At 52.7% G+C, this 15521-nt stretch overlaps 5 protein-coding genes across 5 annotated transcripts; 1 reads left to right on the plus strand and 4 right to left on the minus strand.

The window, feature by feature from the left end:
- Positions 1 to 921: 921 nt before the first annotated feature.
- On the minus strand, positions 922 to 1685 carry J4E90_010227 (uncharacterized protein; the record flags this gene model as incomplete). The annotated part of the gene is made up of 3 exons (XM_051439742.1): positions 922 to 1241; positions 1293 to 1460; positions 1517 to 1685. 3 exons carry the CDS (start codon positions 1683 to 1685, stop codon positions 922 to 924), a joined length of 657 nt encoding a protein of 218 aa, XP_051286396.1.
- A 2641-nt stretch (positions 1686 to 4326) lies between these two features.
- Positions 4327 to 5025, minus strand: J4E90_010228 (uncharacterized protein; the record flags this gene model as incomplete). The annotated part of the gene is made up of 2 exons (XM_051439743.1): positions 4327 to 4655; positions 4725 to 5025. 2 exons carry the CDS (start codon positions 5023 to 5025, stop codon positions 4327 to 4329), a joined length of 630 nt encoding a protein of 209 aa, XP_051286397.1.
- Positions 5026 to 8007: 2982 nt separating this feature from the next.
- J4E90_010229 (uncharacterized protein) lies at positions 8008 to 8485 on the minus strand (the record flags this gene model as incomplete). The annotated part of the gene is made up of 2 exons (XM_051439744.1): positions 8008 to 8383; positions 8436 to 8485. The coding sequence occupies 2 exons, from the start codon at positions 8483 to 8485 to the stop codon at positions 8008 to 8010; spliced, it is 426 nt and encodes a 141-aa protein (XP_051286398.1).
- Positions 8486 to 11005: 2520 nt separating this feature from the next.
- Positions 11006 to 12388, plus strand: J4E90_010230 (uncharacterized protein; the record flags this gene model as incomplete). Its single annotated transcript, XM_051439745.1, has 1 exon — positions 11006 to 12388. One exon carries the CDS (start codon positions 11006 to 11008, stop codon positions 12386 to 12388), a length of 1383 nt encoding a protein of 460 aa, XP_051286399.1.
- Positions 12389 to 14491: 2103 nt separating this feature from the next.
- Positions 14492 to 14980, minus strand: J4E90_010231 (uncharacterized protein; the record flags this gene model as incomplete). Its single annotated transcript, XM_051439746.1, has 2 exons — positions 14492 to 14874; positions 14968 to 14980. The coding sequence occupies 2 exons, from the start codon at positions 14978 to 14980 to the stop codon at positions 14492 to 14494; spliced, it is 396 nt and encodes a 131-aa protein (XP_051286400.1).
- Positions 14981 to 15521: the final 541 nt, after the last annotated feature.

Consider the following 15521-nt stretch of genomic DNA (forward strand, 5'->3'; position numbering starts at 1 on the left):
GATTCCACTGAAGTTGATTCAGTGGGCGTGTAGGCGTTTAGAGAGGCGCTCGCATGGGATGACGCGTATGGTGGCTGTGCGCGGCGTGTGGTGGGATTGGATGCGAGTCTCACGTGTGATGTGACTATATCAAAAGACCTTTTTGTGTGTCAGTACATTCACGCCGGATATTCGTTCTTGCGGCGTACCTGCTACCCTCCGTGATCGGTGTTGCTACCAGACGGTGTCAAGTGTCCGATTCTGCAATTAGGCACTGCAATACCAGAATCCCAATTGGCGTCGCGACACACCGTCAGACGCGCAGTATCAAAAAGTAAGGAAAGAAGGAGGGGGAGTAGAGGCGTGCTCACGACACTCGGTGCCGACCAGACTGAAATGTGGAGGAGGCCCCTTGCCGTCCCGCGACTTTTTTGTCCGCGCTAGACCCGACAGCCTCTCACCGCTTTGGCTCCCCGTCCGGCACGCGACTGTAATTCGACGATAGACGACAGATGGCAAAGGGTCCTGCAGGAATATGCGCCTAGCAATGTTCCACGTCTAGTCCGGTCGACAGCTCAGCGTACTTGGGTCAATGGAGAGTAGTTCGTCGTTCTTGTTGTTCGACAGTCGCTGAAGAAGTTGCGCCACGCGAAGGTTGCGCCACACGCCACGTACGCCACTGGATGACGCGCCAATCAATCCCAACAACCGGATGATCTTCAGGGGATCAGCCAAACAAGGCTGCGATGTGAATAATTCTGGATGGTATCGATAATGGATTGTGCATTTCTACAAACGTCTATCAGTCTAATAAACATTCCGTTTCTATGTTTCTATGACGCACGAGCTTGTCTGTACTGCCAACTGCCTTGAAATACCCCGTGACTTCCAAATATCCCGCCGCCGTCTGGAATACCCCGCGGATCTAAATCCCCCGTCCACCTATTCAAACTTCTCAGTCATCGGAACGTCGCCGTTGGTTATCTCCTTCAAAAACGCTGCATTCGGCCTGTACAGCATGACGTGAAAGTGCTCGACTGCATGCACGCTCTTCAAACTCTTCCAATTCTTGAACCACACCAGCTCTTTGACTTTTGTCGCGAATGTCTTCTGCACATACTCATCAATCTGTTTGTGTGATTCGGCCGTAGACAGGCCAGTCTCGGGGTCGTCGTCGAGTTCAAACTTGGTCCACACGACTAGATGGACAATGTCGGCATCAATACCATACGGCCAGTCGTTGTACAGGATCTTGATGTCCTCTGCGCGGGTAAATATAGATGTCAAGCCGGGTAAGGACAAGCATAACGCACCATCAAATTGGAACGGCTTGCCCCTCGGCTCCATGCTTCCCCACTTCAGCCGCTCATTGACAATGAAGTTCATGATACTGCCATAGTCCCTCTCCAGCCGATGCGTAAACTGCCGGTACCGTCTCAATTCACTTGGCAAGCGATGAAACTTGTCCACCCGGTTGCTATCTACCCACAGCCATCAGCGTTTCGCCTATCGCGTGTCACGTCTTCATCAATCTCACCCACAATAGCCCGCACCTCGTCCCACCTCAATACCCTGTACTCCTCGTCAGGCGTCCCGATGATGCCCTTGTCTTTGTCACTAATATCCCTCAGGAAGTCGGGACACTCGCTCGGCCATTGATCTCGAGGCACGTTGACGAGCCAGAACGGCAGCTCCTCGTGTGGCATATTTGTTTGCAGCTAATTCCGGAAAATTGGGTAGTAAACAATTGCGTATGTAGTCGTACAAGATTGGGATGACAAGGTTTGGGATTGCGCAGCAGGGATGATGAGCTGCCAGTCTAGGGAACCCTAGCGGTGAGCCCTAGGCATGTTGAACGACAGAAACAGCGGGTGGGACCGCGCTGAGGCTGCAAGGCCGTTGTCGCCATGACAAGCCATGTCAAGCCATGTTTTGCGTAGAACGCCTTGTTTCAAGCATTCATCAAGCTTCCATCTAGCATCCGTCGGGGAAAGTAGGGCGAGTTCAAGCAACTTCAATGATGATTCCTCGACGACTTTAGTAAGGAGAAGTGCGACGAAGCTGAAGTTGAACACACCGCCAGAATACCTAGGTATGTACAGTGTAGAACACACCTGCATCTCAGCCTCAGCCGCTGCACGCAATCAAACAGCCTCATGGCCTTGCCAATCAAACCAGCATCCCTCGTCTCAAATCCCAACTCTCCAATTTCCCGCGCCTTACCGCCATCGACGCCATGTGTCCAGCGTGATGGCCTACAGGGATGCCACCCGCGCTGCGCGTCCTGATTGGCCATGCCCATCCTGCAAGCCCGAACCTCGAAACCAACGAAAACCACACGACGATATCGCAGTCCTGCTTTGACACCTGGACATGAGAGTCTAGGCAAGCAGTGTTACATCACATGGTGCAAGGCCCCATGGTCTGTTGTTTTAGGGGCCTGTATAGACAGGCAGGTGTTAAGTATGGCGGTTTCCTCATTTTTGCCTTAGCAACTACTTTCCTTTCACGTCACGCCTGCGCCTTGAAGTGCTGCACCTTCGAAGAACTGCAAACGATCGCCTTGATCTACTTCTGATCTTCAACCACCGTCGCTCCTTTCCGTTCGTTTGCTACGTCACCCAAACCATCGTCGATCAACTACCCGAGTTAAGGTTTACGTCGTGTCATTCACTACACACGCGGCGGGTTCCTGGCTCTGCTGGACCCTTTCCAATCTGAATACCCACCACAATCTCGCGTGTTGCTGTGCGACATCGTGCATCTGTCGTTCGGCGTCGTAACGCTCGTGCTAGTGGCAGTTCGACAGAAGTTAATAGTCGACTATCGCCTTTTACATCAACATCGATTGTTTTCATCAACCTTTACCATCGGCGCTATCACTCTTACTACGAATACATATACCTCGACGACGAAGTCACTACTACCACAACCACTACTTCCATCGCCACTTCACACGTACATGCTCAGCATACCACAATAACTCGCCATCTCCTACGTACCCTCGCTATCTAGTCCACCCACACACAACGCAAAATGGTCCGCGACCCCCAATTCTGGAAACGCTTCAGCGTAGCCGTCCACCAAGACGACTTGGAAAAAACCACGCAAACCCAGGGCCTCAAGCAATCGTACGTCAGCAGTTCCCTATCCCCTCCCCTCGGATCCCCCACTTCCCAAACACACCTACCCATCACATCCCCGCCCATGGTCCAACTGCAATCCACACGGTCGTCCTACGCCGCATCAAATCCGTTGTCACCACTATCAGCGGAGATCTTCTCGGGCGGAATGCATACGCAAACGGCGGAGAAGGAGACGGATAAAGACAAAAAGAAAGAGAGACCCCGCTCCAAACTACAAAAGACGCCGTCCACGAAACCCCTCCTCCGCCCCTCCATCTCCATCCAAGAGCTCCCCTCCACCACCACGCAAAACGCCTACCAACCGCCTTTCTCCCCCCTCCCCTCATCCCCCACACACCCACCTCCAACATCCCGCCCCCACTCCTTCTTCCGCACCCCCAACCTGTCCACCCTCTCCCTCAGCCACCTCTCCGGACGCCCTTCATCGCGCTTCCACTTCACCACAACCATCACGGCTGACGCGTCACATAGAGATAGTTGGTTGGCCGGTCAGCAGAGAAAGGCCAAGCAAAGGACGTGGATTTGCTGGTGTTTTTGGATATGTTTCCTGCTGCTTGTTGCGGGTGTGGTTGTTACGATTATTATTTTGAAGCAGCATAAGATTATTTGAGAATGGAAGGAGAAGGACGGATGAAGGAATGTGTATATATGAGTGTGTTTTGGGATAGACGGGGTGTATGGGGCGTTTAATGTCTTTTCTGAGGGTTGGATTGGGCTGGTGTTTTTGAGCACTTGGATGCTCGTTGCTGCTATCCGCGGACTTCTTTCTTTTCGATGTTTATATTTCAGATGATACCAGGTCTTACATGGCCACCAATGCGATATCTGCTTCTTTTCCTCGAGAACATTTCACCATACTGCGCGTGCGTGACTTGACTTGCAAGAAACACCTGAACACAAAACGACTAAAGTGCACTGCTTCATGGTCAGTTCCATTGAATATTACGCACAACTCACGAAGTTCATCCAGGCATGCGGACAGATTGATGTGAACCGACAGAGTGCTTTTGTGTATCTAGTCCAGCGCATCATTCACTTTAGCATAGTCCCCAGCCTATAATACAAATGTCAATCTGCAACGCCATGCCCGCAACGGATATCTCAGTCCCAAAAGCGCGAGCATGCACAACGCCAAAACTCCTTTCACACTCATTCCTCCTCAACCCTGCCCCATCCTCACCCTCCCAGCCACCAAATCTTCCTAAAACCGGCTCTTCGTCGCAGGCGGCGTAGGACTCCTGCTCATACTCCTGGCATCCCGGCCTCTCTCCTTCAACCACTTGCGCGTGCACATGTCCAACTCGCGATCCAACTCGGCGCTCGGTTCCTTGCGATGAATGAAGTTGCAGAAGCCGCCGCGGACACAGCCTTCGCCGCTGTTGAGACGACAGCAGGCCTCGCGGAAATCGGTGACGGGCGAGAGTTCGCAGTAGATGGGGCGGCCGGCGTACCAGCGCGAGTTGAGCGCGTCGCACGCTTTTTGCGCGTCTTCTTCGTACTTGAAGCGCACGTAGACGTTGCCGATGAGGTCTGTAAGGTTGGGTTAGCAAGCTTCTTCTAATCAAAGGGAGTAAAGGTATGAGTATGGGGAGAACGCACGATCATTGTTGTTGTCACAAACTACCAGCTCCTCCACAAGGCCGTACTGGCACAGCTCGCACCAGATATCCTCGTAAAACGCATCAAAGTGCATCTGCATCTGCTGCGGGTTCATCTTGTTCTTGGGGTCGTACGCGGGGTTCTGGTAGAGGTTCGGCAGCAGGATCGTCTGCGAGTACGAGGGCTTGACGTGTTTGCGCGAGCAGCGGTCGCCGTGGCGGCACGCGCCGATCTTGTAGTAGAAGGAGCAGTTGACTTTGTCTTGCTCCGTTCCGAAGATGGAGGCGAGGTAGTTGGCCATGGTGACGGTTGTGCGGGGTGTTACGTGAGGTGTATGGGGGTCGCGACGGCGTAGAGGAGGTGGACGGCGATGGTGTGGTGCGTGAGGTCGTCGCGCGCGCGGTGTTGGGAAAATGTCGCGATGCGCGGAGCTCGAAGCTAGGCTGAATGTCGCGGACGCTAGTGGCTGACAAAGCTGGAGAGCGCCAAGGAATCCTCGAGAAACGCCACCTTCACTCTTTCTTTGGCATGCTTACTATTCAACATTAATGATAAATTTACAGCATTATTACAGATGCATTGTGCTTAAATTAGAGACTCTTGCGGCTTGCGGCCCTTCAACAGCGCAGTTATGACCTTTGTAGACCCAGCGCGCCTGCTATCCTACGTACTATCGTGAACAGTTTGACCAACCTGACCGAACGAGGAAGGTGCGACTACGGCGACCTTCTATAACGAAAGCAACACCACGAGTATCTTGATTCCCGAGGCGACGCGTTCCACCTCATTCTCCCATTCGCCTTCCTCTCGATTAATTCTCCTCAAGGTCTCGGCCCAAAGCTCAGCCTGCTCCTTGTGTAACACTGAGGCACTTCATGTATTGACCAGAGCCTTTTCGTTTGGCTCGTATCTTTCCACGGTCACTTGGAGCTACCCATACTGGAGTCTGCGCCTTCGTCTTCGTGTCTAACGAAGGTGTGCAATTCGACGTGACATCGGCGGAGATACCTAGGTATGCCAAACAGCGACGGAGAGGTTTCGCGCAGTTGAGAGGCGAATCGTCCGGGGGAAGTGTCATCGTGGTTCAAGGTATCTTAGTCGTTCCATGGCGTTTCGTAGAGTTGTCGAGACACCGCCCACCAGGCAATCTCTTCGCTGTTCACCCAGAGGTCAGACCAGTCGGCGCGAGGGATGTACGACCCGGGTACGTCACTACTCCTAAGGTCGCTTGCATCAATACTTCCACGTAGCCCACGCTGCCTCCACCAATCCCGACTTCTTTTGACATCCTTCGCAGTCGATTCAAAAAGCATCCTATTGACCAACCTCACCGGGCGTTGAAGCGCAGGATCAAGGAACATGAACCAGCTCCACCGCGGTGTAAAGAACACTCCCGTGAACTGGTTTGCGATAGAGAAAGTATCGCGCTTGGAACCGAGATCTGCGAAGCGTTCGACAGGATAAAGAAGGCAGACCATTGCCACCCAATGGAAACTTATGATGTAGAACAAATCAAGCGGAATGCCGCAAAGAGCTTCTAGAGACCACCATCCGTCCCGCGGTGGCACGTAGTATTGGCAAGGTCTCCGGTAGCTGCAACAGTCTCGAGATACGATGAACGTATGGTCGAGATTGGCTGAAAGGATCGATTTGAGAAGTGTGACGATATTGACAGGCCACTCTTGGAGGCGCGAATGCCAGTACGCGCGCATGTACTCACATTCCGACAGTACCCAGAAGGACATTGCGAAGTGGAGCGTGCATTCTTGAACGAGTGCGCGGATGTCTTTGGGGAAGGGGGGAGGCGTGCCGAGGTAGGTTTGTGTCCAGATTGCGATCTGACCGAGGTGGACAAGCGTCATCGTAAGTAGTATCGTGTATGATGTAGGAGGACTCGGATCTACCTGTCTTGGAAGAAGATGACCATTGGCATCGATCGAGTGGTCATTTACAGAGTAGAATCTTAGGACGGAGAATAACGGCAACGCCATCCAGAGTAAATGTGCGGGAATCATGAACCAGCGAAATCCTGCGGCGATGGTTTCTTCGCGTAGAGGTCGCATCTGGAAGAAAGCTACCGATTCTAGGGAGAACAAGCAGTAGTACGCGAAGCGAGTCTTTGTCGGTATCTCGTAACGTGGAAACACGTCAAGCGTATGACGAGTTGTTACAAAGTGCGGCATCGCGACGCTCGCAACTGGCGATGATGCAGGGAAGGACAGAATGCGCTTGTGCTATAGAGGTGTGGTCACTGAAACTGAGTTCGGGAGATATACATCGTTGATCAAAATCGAGAGTGTTGTGAGGTTGTGCAAGGTCGCTCAGGGTCTGAAGCATACATTGGTAATGTGCGCGCGATTCGCGATGCGGTACCATGGGTTGCCGACGACACTGCATTGGCGTGCCACACACATCTCTCACCGGATTCAAGGAAAACCAAACACCCTGGAGTCTACATCGGTGTCAAAAATGAAAGTGTTTAAGTTATTGATGGTATGTAGACTCCTGGGTCACTAATGCGTTTTTTGCTGTACTTGGGTATAGTATCTTTTGCGGCATGCGGCGCTCCTTCAATGTTCTGTCATGATCGAAACCGCATCCTTGTACTCCTCCGACCCGGAACTCTCTGCCTCTTCTAAAACCACCTCCTCCTTCGTCTCAACATCATTATACGGACAAATCCCTCGCCTCTCACGCCACGCCCTTTCTACGTCTTCCAGTCTCTCCGCGCATGTGTCGCACGGCTTCAGATGTAGCTCGACGCCTACGATTGCTGGACGATGATGGCGAGCTGATCCTGGGCAAGTAATGGTGTAAGCATGTCTGTGGCAGTGGCAGGAGAAGGAGTGAATGGTGGCAGCGCAGATACAGTTTTCTGGTTTGATGTTGAGAGATGGCATAGCTTATGTCGGAGGAGTCGCGGTGCTTATTACCGGCGGTGGGGTGGTAGTGAGGTAGGAGAGTAAGTGGAAAGGAGTTGCGCACAGTGTAGTTGTCAAGTAATGCAAGAGCTCATGTGAACGACGGGAAGGAATCACATGTCAAATGATTGATGGTGCGAGAAGAGACTTGAATGCATGCAGGGCATTATCGTGATGCTGTGAAATGTCTTAGACGGTCACTGCCTACTTCGCCGCACCCCTCCCTCCCGTGTGAACAGTTCCCTTAATCCATTGCATTGTACATGTTCGTCCTTTTCCTCTTGCTCGCAATGCATGTCTCGACGACACTGAACATGTTAGCGGTCCGCACTATGTTCAACAGCCTCCATCCTACTCACAGTTCACTGTCCTTCCTCCTCACGCTGCTGTTGACTTTGCTGCTGATACTGGGTCAATTGGCGGAAATAGTTTTGCGCGAGCTGGTTGCGGTATGTCTGCGGATTAGAGCCTTGCGGAACTCCTTGAGCCTTGATTTGCTGCGTAGCCTTTTGAAATGCCATGTATTGGAACTGCTGCGCGTTCTCAGTACTCCTTGCCATTACTCTTACCAATAGGTCTCTCACATTTTTCGTCTCCGCCCTCGCCAATTCCAGGTCTTGCCTCGACTTCACGAGTTCCTGCTTCTGCGCTGCAATGGTCTCCTGGGCGATTTGAAGCTGGCGCTTGACTTCGTCGAGTTCGTTTTCCGCTGCCCGCTGGCCTGCATGGGCTTCCTTACTACACGAAGTCAGTATATGTCTCACATGCACTACAGACAGTCAGAACTCACAGCATCGCGCCGAGCCACTCTAGCGGGGATGAGGGGGAGTTTGAGGCCATTGTTGTGGGTGTAGATGATGTAGTGGTGTGGTGGTTTGTCCGATAGATAGTAATGTTGGGAGAAGTAGGTAGTGAGAACGTTGAGGTTGCAAAGATAAGTATTCAGAATGCACCATAGATTGCTAAAGAACGCTAGCTTGATTAAGGATGCTCCTCTTTCCTCACTCACTACTCCCCGTGACTTCACTGTCTGCCCTCATCTCTCCGTATCTCAACTTCTTTCGCCCTTGCTTCCTGATGCTCTCTCAGTAGACACGCATTGCAAGCTTCCTCGTATCGCACTTTGATGATGTTTGACTGCGCGCGGCTGCAGAGACTAAAGCAATTTGGTGACGACTTGAGGCTTGCTGGGCACCAAAAGGTTCCTTTGCGGGATGAATGAGCGCATGTGTAGATGACGAGTGTGTATTGGCACATGTTCAAGTAGTGGAAGCAGGTAGTTCAGGCGAGATATAATCGTAGTTTCCCCCCGTGATATGTTTCCGAGCGTGGCAGTAGTGTATTGTTGGTCTTGACAGCAGCTTGTTACCGCTAGGTCATTTTCTTGGAGTGCTTATATGAGGTTGTCGTTGTGATGGACAGATTCTTCACGTCTTTGGTGTCCATCACTCAACCAGCCATTCTACGCGGTTGCATATTGACGGCTAAGACAGCAGATGGTTGTTTGCGTGAGCACATTTGATCAAGTTGTAGGCGGTCTCAATGACAACGATGTGAAGATGCTACCCACATCAATTTGCCACCGTACCCAGAAAGCGACGACACCAACAGGCACCACCTGGCATACCTTCCATGGCTAACCTCGAAACCCCAATGTCGAGACGTGTTTGCAATAACATTTCAAGATGTAAGGACATTGTGAGAGATGAAATGGCACCTTCCAGAAGACACATCTCGGCCTTTAGGTTTGGGTAGCCACCGCACGAGGTCACCTGCTAAGGACATCCGACGTGGTTAGCCTCGGGTTTGGTTCCTGTAATCTGCGAGCCGTTTTGACAGGCGGGGATGCTGGCCAGGCCCCCGTTGATGCCGTTTGCTATGCCTCAGGGCTGTTCCGCGCCCCGCCGTTTTCCCTTATCGATGAAACACGAGGGAGCGATAGGAGCGTGCCTGTATGGGTAGGAATGCGTTTTGGGAAACATCTCATCTCGCGGCCTGTGCTCGGCATCGGAAAAGAAAAAACGGCGCATGAAGCTGGCCAGGTGTCTGGAATCTCGCTTGTCAAATATAGAGACTGGATGGGCGTCAATCTGGTCGTGGGAAATGGCTAGCTGGCGGGCATCGTGAAATGGAGAGATGCGCGCCAATCAGGCGATATCTCTATTTCCTAGGTTGAAGCCTAGCGTGGCGGCCGATGACCAATCAACGCCCGCGTGCGCTCTGACCTGAAACAACGTGGAGCCTCCACCAAACTACCTTCACCCCACCACCCGTCGCTTGCGGGTTCACCTTCCTTCTCGAAGCGCTACACCGGCACACATTCACCTGTCGTGGGGTCGTTCCAGGCTCGCTCTGGCACTTCGATGATTTTGTCATCCACTTTGCGTGCACTTTGCGCGATTTCTTACGTCACGCTTGTGGGTTCACGATGGGCGATGCAGAAAGCTTCACAATATCGCAATCACTGGCTCTCATTATCTATCGTTATTTCATCTCCACTTTCATCGCATCGATCTAGATGATGCCTAGCTTCCGTCGTTGTGTTGTAGATCAACGGCACACGGTCCTCTGACACTCAACGGCCCCTCTGATGTCTGAGGATGGCTAGCGTAGCCCTGCCATGCACATGTATTGCCAACTACCGACTAACAGACGCCGATCTTCGCGCCGGAGAGTACGGGAGGCTGCAGCAAGAGCGCGCTACGCCGCGACCACGCTGCGGGACGGGAAAGCCATGGCTGGCGGCTACAGCATCGGCCAGCGTTGAAACGCACATCCTACACCCATACAGTCAGGCTCGAAAGCTTGCGTGCGGCGTCGCGTGGAGTGGCGCTGTGTTTCGACACCTCGTGTGTCTCCTTCTCTATTGGCTCCTGTCGCTTCTTCCCTTCTAGGCCGGAGATTTTACAACGCTCAACAGCGTCTGTCTCACCACCTTCACCCGTCTGAATAAAGGGCCATGGCCGCGTGATATTGCAGTCTGTGTTCACATCCGGCTTGTGCGTCTTCACTTCTTCTCTTGCATTTCTTATTTTCTTGTAGCCTAGAGCGCGCAGTGCGTCGTTCACAAGGTCTGGTACTATTGTCATTGAACAATAGCATCGTTACGTGCGAGGTGAAGACGGATTGAGTCACACGACTATTGACGGAGCGACCACTCACAGTGCCCGCCAAGCCGATACTTCACTTTTCGTCACGATATAATTTCCTGTACACCAATTCCCACCTGTCCCGCTTTCGACAACAACACTCACGTCAGGATATACGTATCGCCAGTACTGATAAGACATCTGGCACCGACTATCCCACACCTTACTCTTGCAGGGCAAGATTCACTTTCGACACTACACACACATCAAAATGCCTAGCATACGGAATACGCTTGTCGCCGCGCTCATGGCCTTTCCCACGGCTATGGGCCACAGCTGGGGCGAGCAGCTTCGGAACATCGACGACAAAGGCAACTACGTCGGCCAATATGGATACCCGCGGGGCTTTATCGACAGACCCGATGGTACAGATGACCCCATGTCCTACCAAATACCTCAAGGCAGGGCGTATATCAACAAGGACGACCTGCTCTGCCCGGACGATCAACGTGAGCAGAAGCAGTCCGCCGACAAATGGCCTCGTCTCAAAGCTCCGCCGGGTGGCTACGTCGCTATACGATACCAAGAGAATGGACATGTCACAAGGCCGGAGAACAACCCTGAGAAGCCTGACAAGGGCGGCACAATCTTCGTCTACGGCACCAAGGAACCGAAAGGTGATGAGAAGCTTGTCGACGTGCTCCAGTGGACCAAAGATGGTCAGGGTGGTGACAAGCGTGGAGTCCTGTTAGCTATGACTGACTACGACGACGGACGCTGCTATCTGAACAACAAGACGCCAGTCGCTTCAGAACGTGAAAAGTTCTCTCCTGCCTATGCGATGGGTACACCCCAGAGCGGACCTTCAAACACAGTCATGTACTGCGAGACAGATGTCAAGCTTCCAGACACGATGGAACTCAGCAAGACCTATACCTTGTACTGGGTTTGGCAATGGGCTTCGATTCCTGGCAAGGCTGGAAAGCAGCCTAATGGTCTGGACGAGTACTATACTACATGCATGGACATCGACGCCGCCTCCCCTGATGTTGCCATGGCAGCTGCAGCTCCTGAAGCGATGGCGAAGTTCCAGATGCAGCAACAGGATGCTGGAACTGCCGCCCACCCTCACTGGAACTCAAGAACTGCTCTCTTCACCGACTCACCTTTCAAGCGCGAATACGGCCCTGTTACATCCGAGATCCCACTTCTAGGCGGAGGTTCCGGCTCTGGTGGCGACGCTCCTTTCCCCACCAACAGCACTCCGCCCGCGGGTCCTACAGCTCCAGTCACCACCAGCGCTGTTCCCGTTCCAAGTGCTGCACCTCCAGCCGCTAGCAACTCTCCTCCAATTTCTGCCATCGTTCCCTCCGCGACCGCCCAGCTGCCATCTCCCAGCAACTCAGCGGCCTCCAGCGCTACTATGGAGATCCCGACACTTTCAGGTCGTCCCGGTGCCGCACCAACACCACCAGCCGGCGACAACGGCGTTGTCACAGTCACCGACACTGTCATGGTCACTGTCACAGCGCCTGCTCCAACAGCGCCTGTTGCTACTCCCCCCGCTCCCCCGGCAGTCGCTCCCCCAGCTATCACTCCTCGCGCAGTGCACAGCATCTACCACAGGAATGGTGCCAAGTTTAGGGGACTATAGACGGTGGAAAGCCACGTCTGCTCTGATTCTTTTACTGCATTTTCTTTTGTTACATACACACTGAGCTCTCCAGTGGCAGGCCACGGGTACTGATGACGGACATACATGATGATGACTGCATGAAAACGATTGCATGATCATGAAGACTGGGAGGCTTTTTTTCTTTTTGCATTCAGCGATACCCCTTGCATACATATTGGCGTTTTGGGTAGCATTTTATGACCTGTACCCAGGTGGGTTGGTCAGGCGTTCATCAATAAAAGCATATCACACTTCCCTTTCGTCTTGTTATCTCCTCGATCGTGACTGCCTCGCTTCACACTTTTACTGCTACGAGCTTGTGTTGTTGGCTCCACGTGCAGCCACGTGTTCCGACTTCCATGTCCAAAGTCACGCGCCTTTAACGCGATATCCACAACCTCGGCCGAAACATTAATGACGTTTCACGACGTGCCATAAGCGCTCTCTTTCCAAATTCCGAACCGCTCGGCTTGCTTCCAGTTTCGATGCGCGTATGCTCGGGGAAATATCCGCATCGACGCTTGCGAACAACGACGGTTATAACATGACGCAACGCCGTTCATTGTGACAAAGAACCGAACGCACCTTTCCACTTGGGTCGCGGCCCGGATACGACCGTTACCTTCATCAGGATTCGTTGGCTCGTACAGCAAACTTACTCGTCATCTGTACCACACCCCAGGCCATCAGGTCTAGACCAGCGGGATCGCAATGCGACGAACATCCAGACCATCCGCACCCGTCAATCGCATCCGTCCTCCATAACCGGGAAGCTGGGTCAATTTGCGTAAGGCTGAGTAAGTTTCCCCGGGTTACTTCACGCATGGCCTCATTCCGACTTGCCCCCAACAGTCCGGCAGATTGTCCTCTCACATCGTACGGTTCGGAGCCTCTGCCATGTGGCTTTGCGAGAGACGTTTGCGCTAGTTTCCATACCTCATAATAAGGGTGTGCATTCGCTGCGAACAGTATCTTGCAGTTGACGAAGCCACACAAAGCTCAGTACGTATACTCTTCACCGGTGGGAGGCAGCAGAAGGATCTTACGAAATGTCTGCGCGTTGTTCATACAGTATAGGTAAAGCTTTGCCCAACCTCGCTGCCCGAGTTCCCCGCGGTCGACTGTTGGTTCACATGAGATTCGACATGGGTGTGTTGGACGATCGCAACACTGAAGGATGTGTATAAGAGGGGAGATGAGACTGGACTATCACAGTCTTCTTGCGAGACACTGAACAGAGTTCCTTGCCATACACCGACCCTCCTGGTTTAACTCATTCGTCACACCCAGATCCTTCGAAGCCACTTCAACTCCCCAACCAACACCATGTGCCGAGACATCTACCGCCACTATGAACGCTGCGCTCACCATGAATACATCCAAGCCCCACCGTGCCAACACTTTCGCACCGGTCTGAACCAGATCAACGACCCACGCTGCTTCAATCAACCCGGTATCCCTTATCGCCAATCCCGAAGGTGTCGCGAGCAGAACCAGTTTGACTTCCGTCGCAACGCTTATTGCACGCCGTGTACGATGACTAGGCAAGGTTGGAACTTTCGGGGGTATAACAGTGGTTTTGGGGGATGGCCTAGGTATAGACCGGAGGGGTTTTGAGGGATAGTGGCACCTCATACAAGGAAAAAGCTGAACAGGCGTGCGGACTACATCAAGACAAGAACCTGCAAAGTGGGTGACCCAACGTCAACGTAGGCTCCAGGTTGTTCAGCTTTTCCTAGGTTGGCATGGTGAGGTCGAAATAGAGACAAGGTTGGAAGAAGGATAGTGGGAGAGGCTATCTAGTTCTTGGAAAGATTCTCGAAGACTAGAGATTGACCTGAATACAGATGGTGTGACGAACTAGCTCGCCGTCAGTGCACGGGTTTCGGATAGTGATAATCGAACTGCTTTCTCTCTTTTAGATACGCTGTGTCGCTGTATACACATCTTACTTTTCGATCGCAAAAGCTCAGGCCCAGGCTGTACGGCCTTTATCTTGCATTCCACCACAACATCCGTATTGCCATCCGTATGTCTTGCTTTTCAACATCTTCAGCCCCCTTCCACTCACGCCCCCAGCACCTATCTAACTTTCTTAGTTACCTCCTCAACAGGCATCGTCCCCTTATCACTCTGCAACATCGCCAGTGTAAACAGCCCCGTAAGCGTCAACCACACATTCCCCCACACCCCAATGCTCATGCTAGTGTTGTAATGACTCGGCATCTTGTAATGCTGGTACGCGCCAATGCCCGTTGTGATATGATGGAACACCGTCGCAGCCACTACCGCCTTCGCATATGGAATCGTAGTGAGCTTCGTTGCGGGCGCGGAGTTGAAGGGTATGGCGTTTGTGAAGGAGATGAGGATCAGCGCGAGGGTGACGAGGCACCAGCCGTCGTTACGAACGTTGTAGGCTTCGAGATCGTTGGGAGCGAGGTTTAGTTGCGAGGGAGGCCGGAACCCTGTCGGTGTTAGTTTTGGAATGAACAGTGAACATCAGGGGATTGAGGCTTTGAAGAGCGGGGTAAGAAGGTTGGAGGGTCAATGGAACGTACAGCCGATAACCATGATGGGGTCGTACACGCGACACAAGCCACGCAGGCCGTACCAGAATGCCGTGCCATAGGCATACGCATGGAATACCTGCACCGAGCAGTCAGCTTTCACCCATTCAATTGCTCCAATGCCCCAAGAACAACCCACAGTTGAGTTAATAGAAGGCATGATGTCGCTACCAGTCAATTGCACAACAACAGATCCAAAATTGCGCGATGAGATGAGAGGTCAGTAGACACGCGCGATTGCACCTTAAATGAAGTTTGTTGACGTTCCTGGCAAGCTTCCGTACCTGCGACGTCATTATGAGAGCTCCAATAGCTCCATTGGTGTTGAGGGGCTGCAAGCCACGCCGTTAGCCTCCCCGTGGAACCGGAACATCGATCCGCGTAGCGCACCCGCACATGGATCGAAGATGAGATCGGCCGCGATACGATTGCAATGACGCTAAAAGCAGGGGTTAATCCGGCAGATGCAGGTTCATGGAGATGGTTTGGGAATGATGGGCGCGCACAATACGATCGTAAAGGGCAGCTTTGTGTTGGAAAAAGCA

The sequence above is a fragment of the Alternaria incomplexa genome (genome assembly GCF_024043165.1).
Source record: "Alternaria incomplexa strain BMP 0042 chromosome Unknown scaffold_20, whole genome shotgun sequence".
Taxonomy (NCBI): Eukaryota; Fungi; Ascomycota; class Dothideomycetes; order Pleosporales; family Pleosporaceae; genus Alternaria; species Alternaria incomplexa.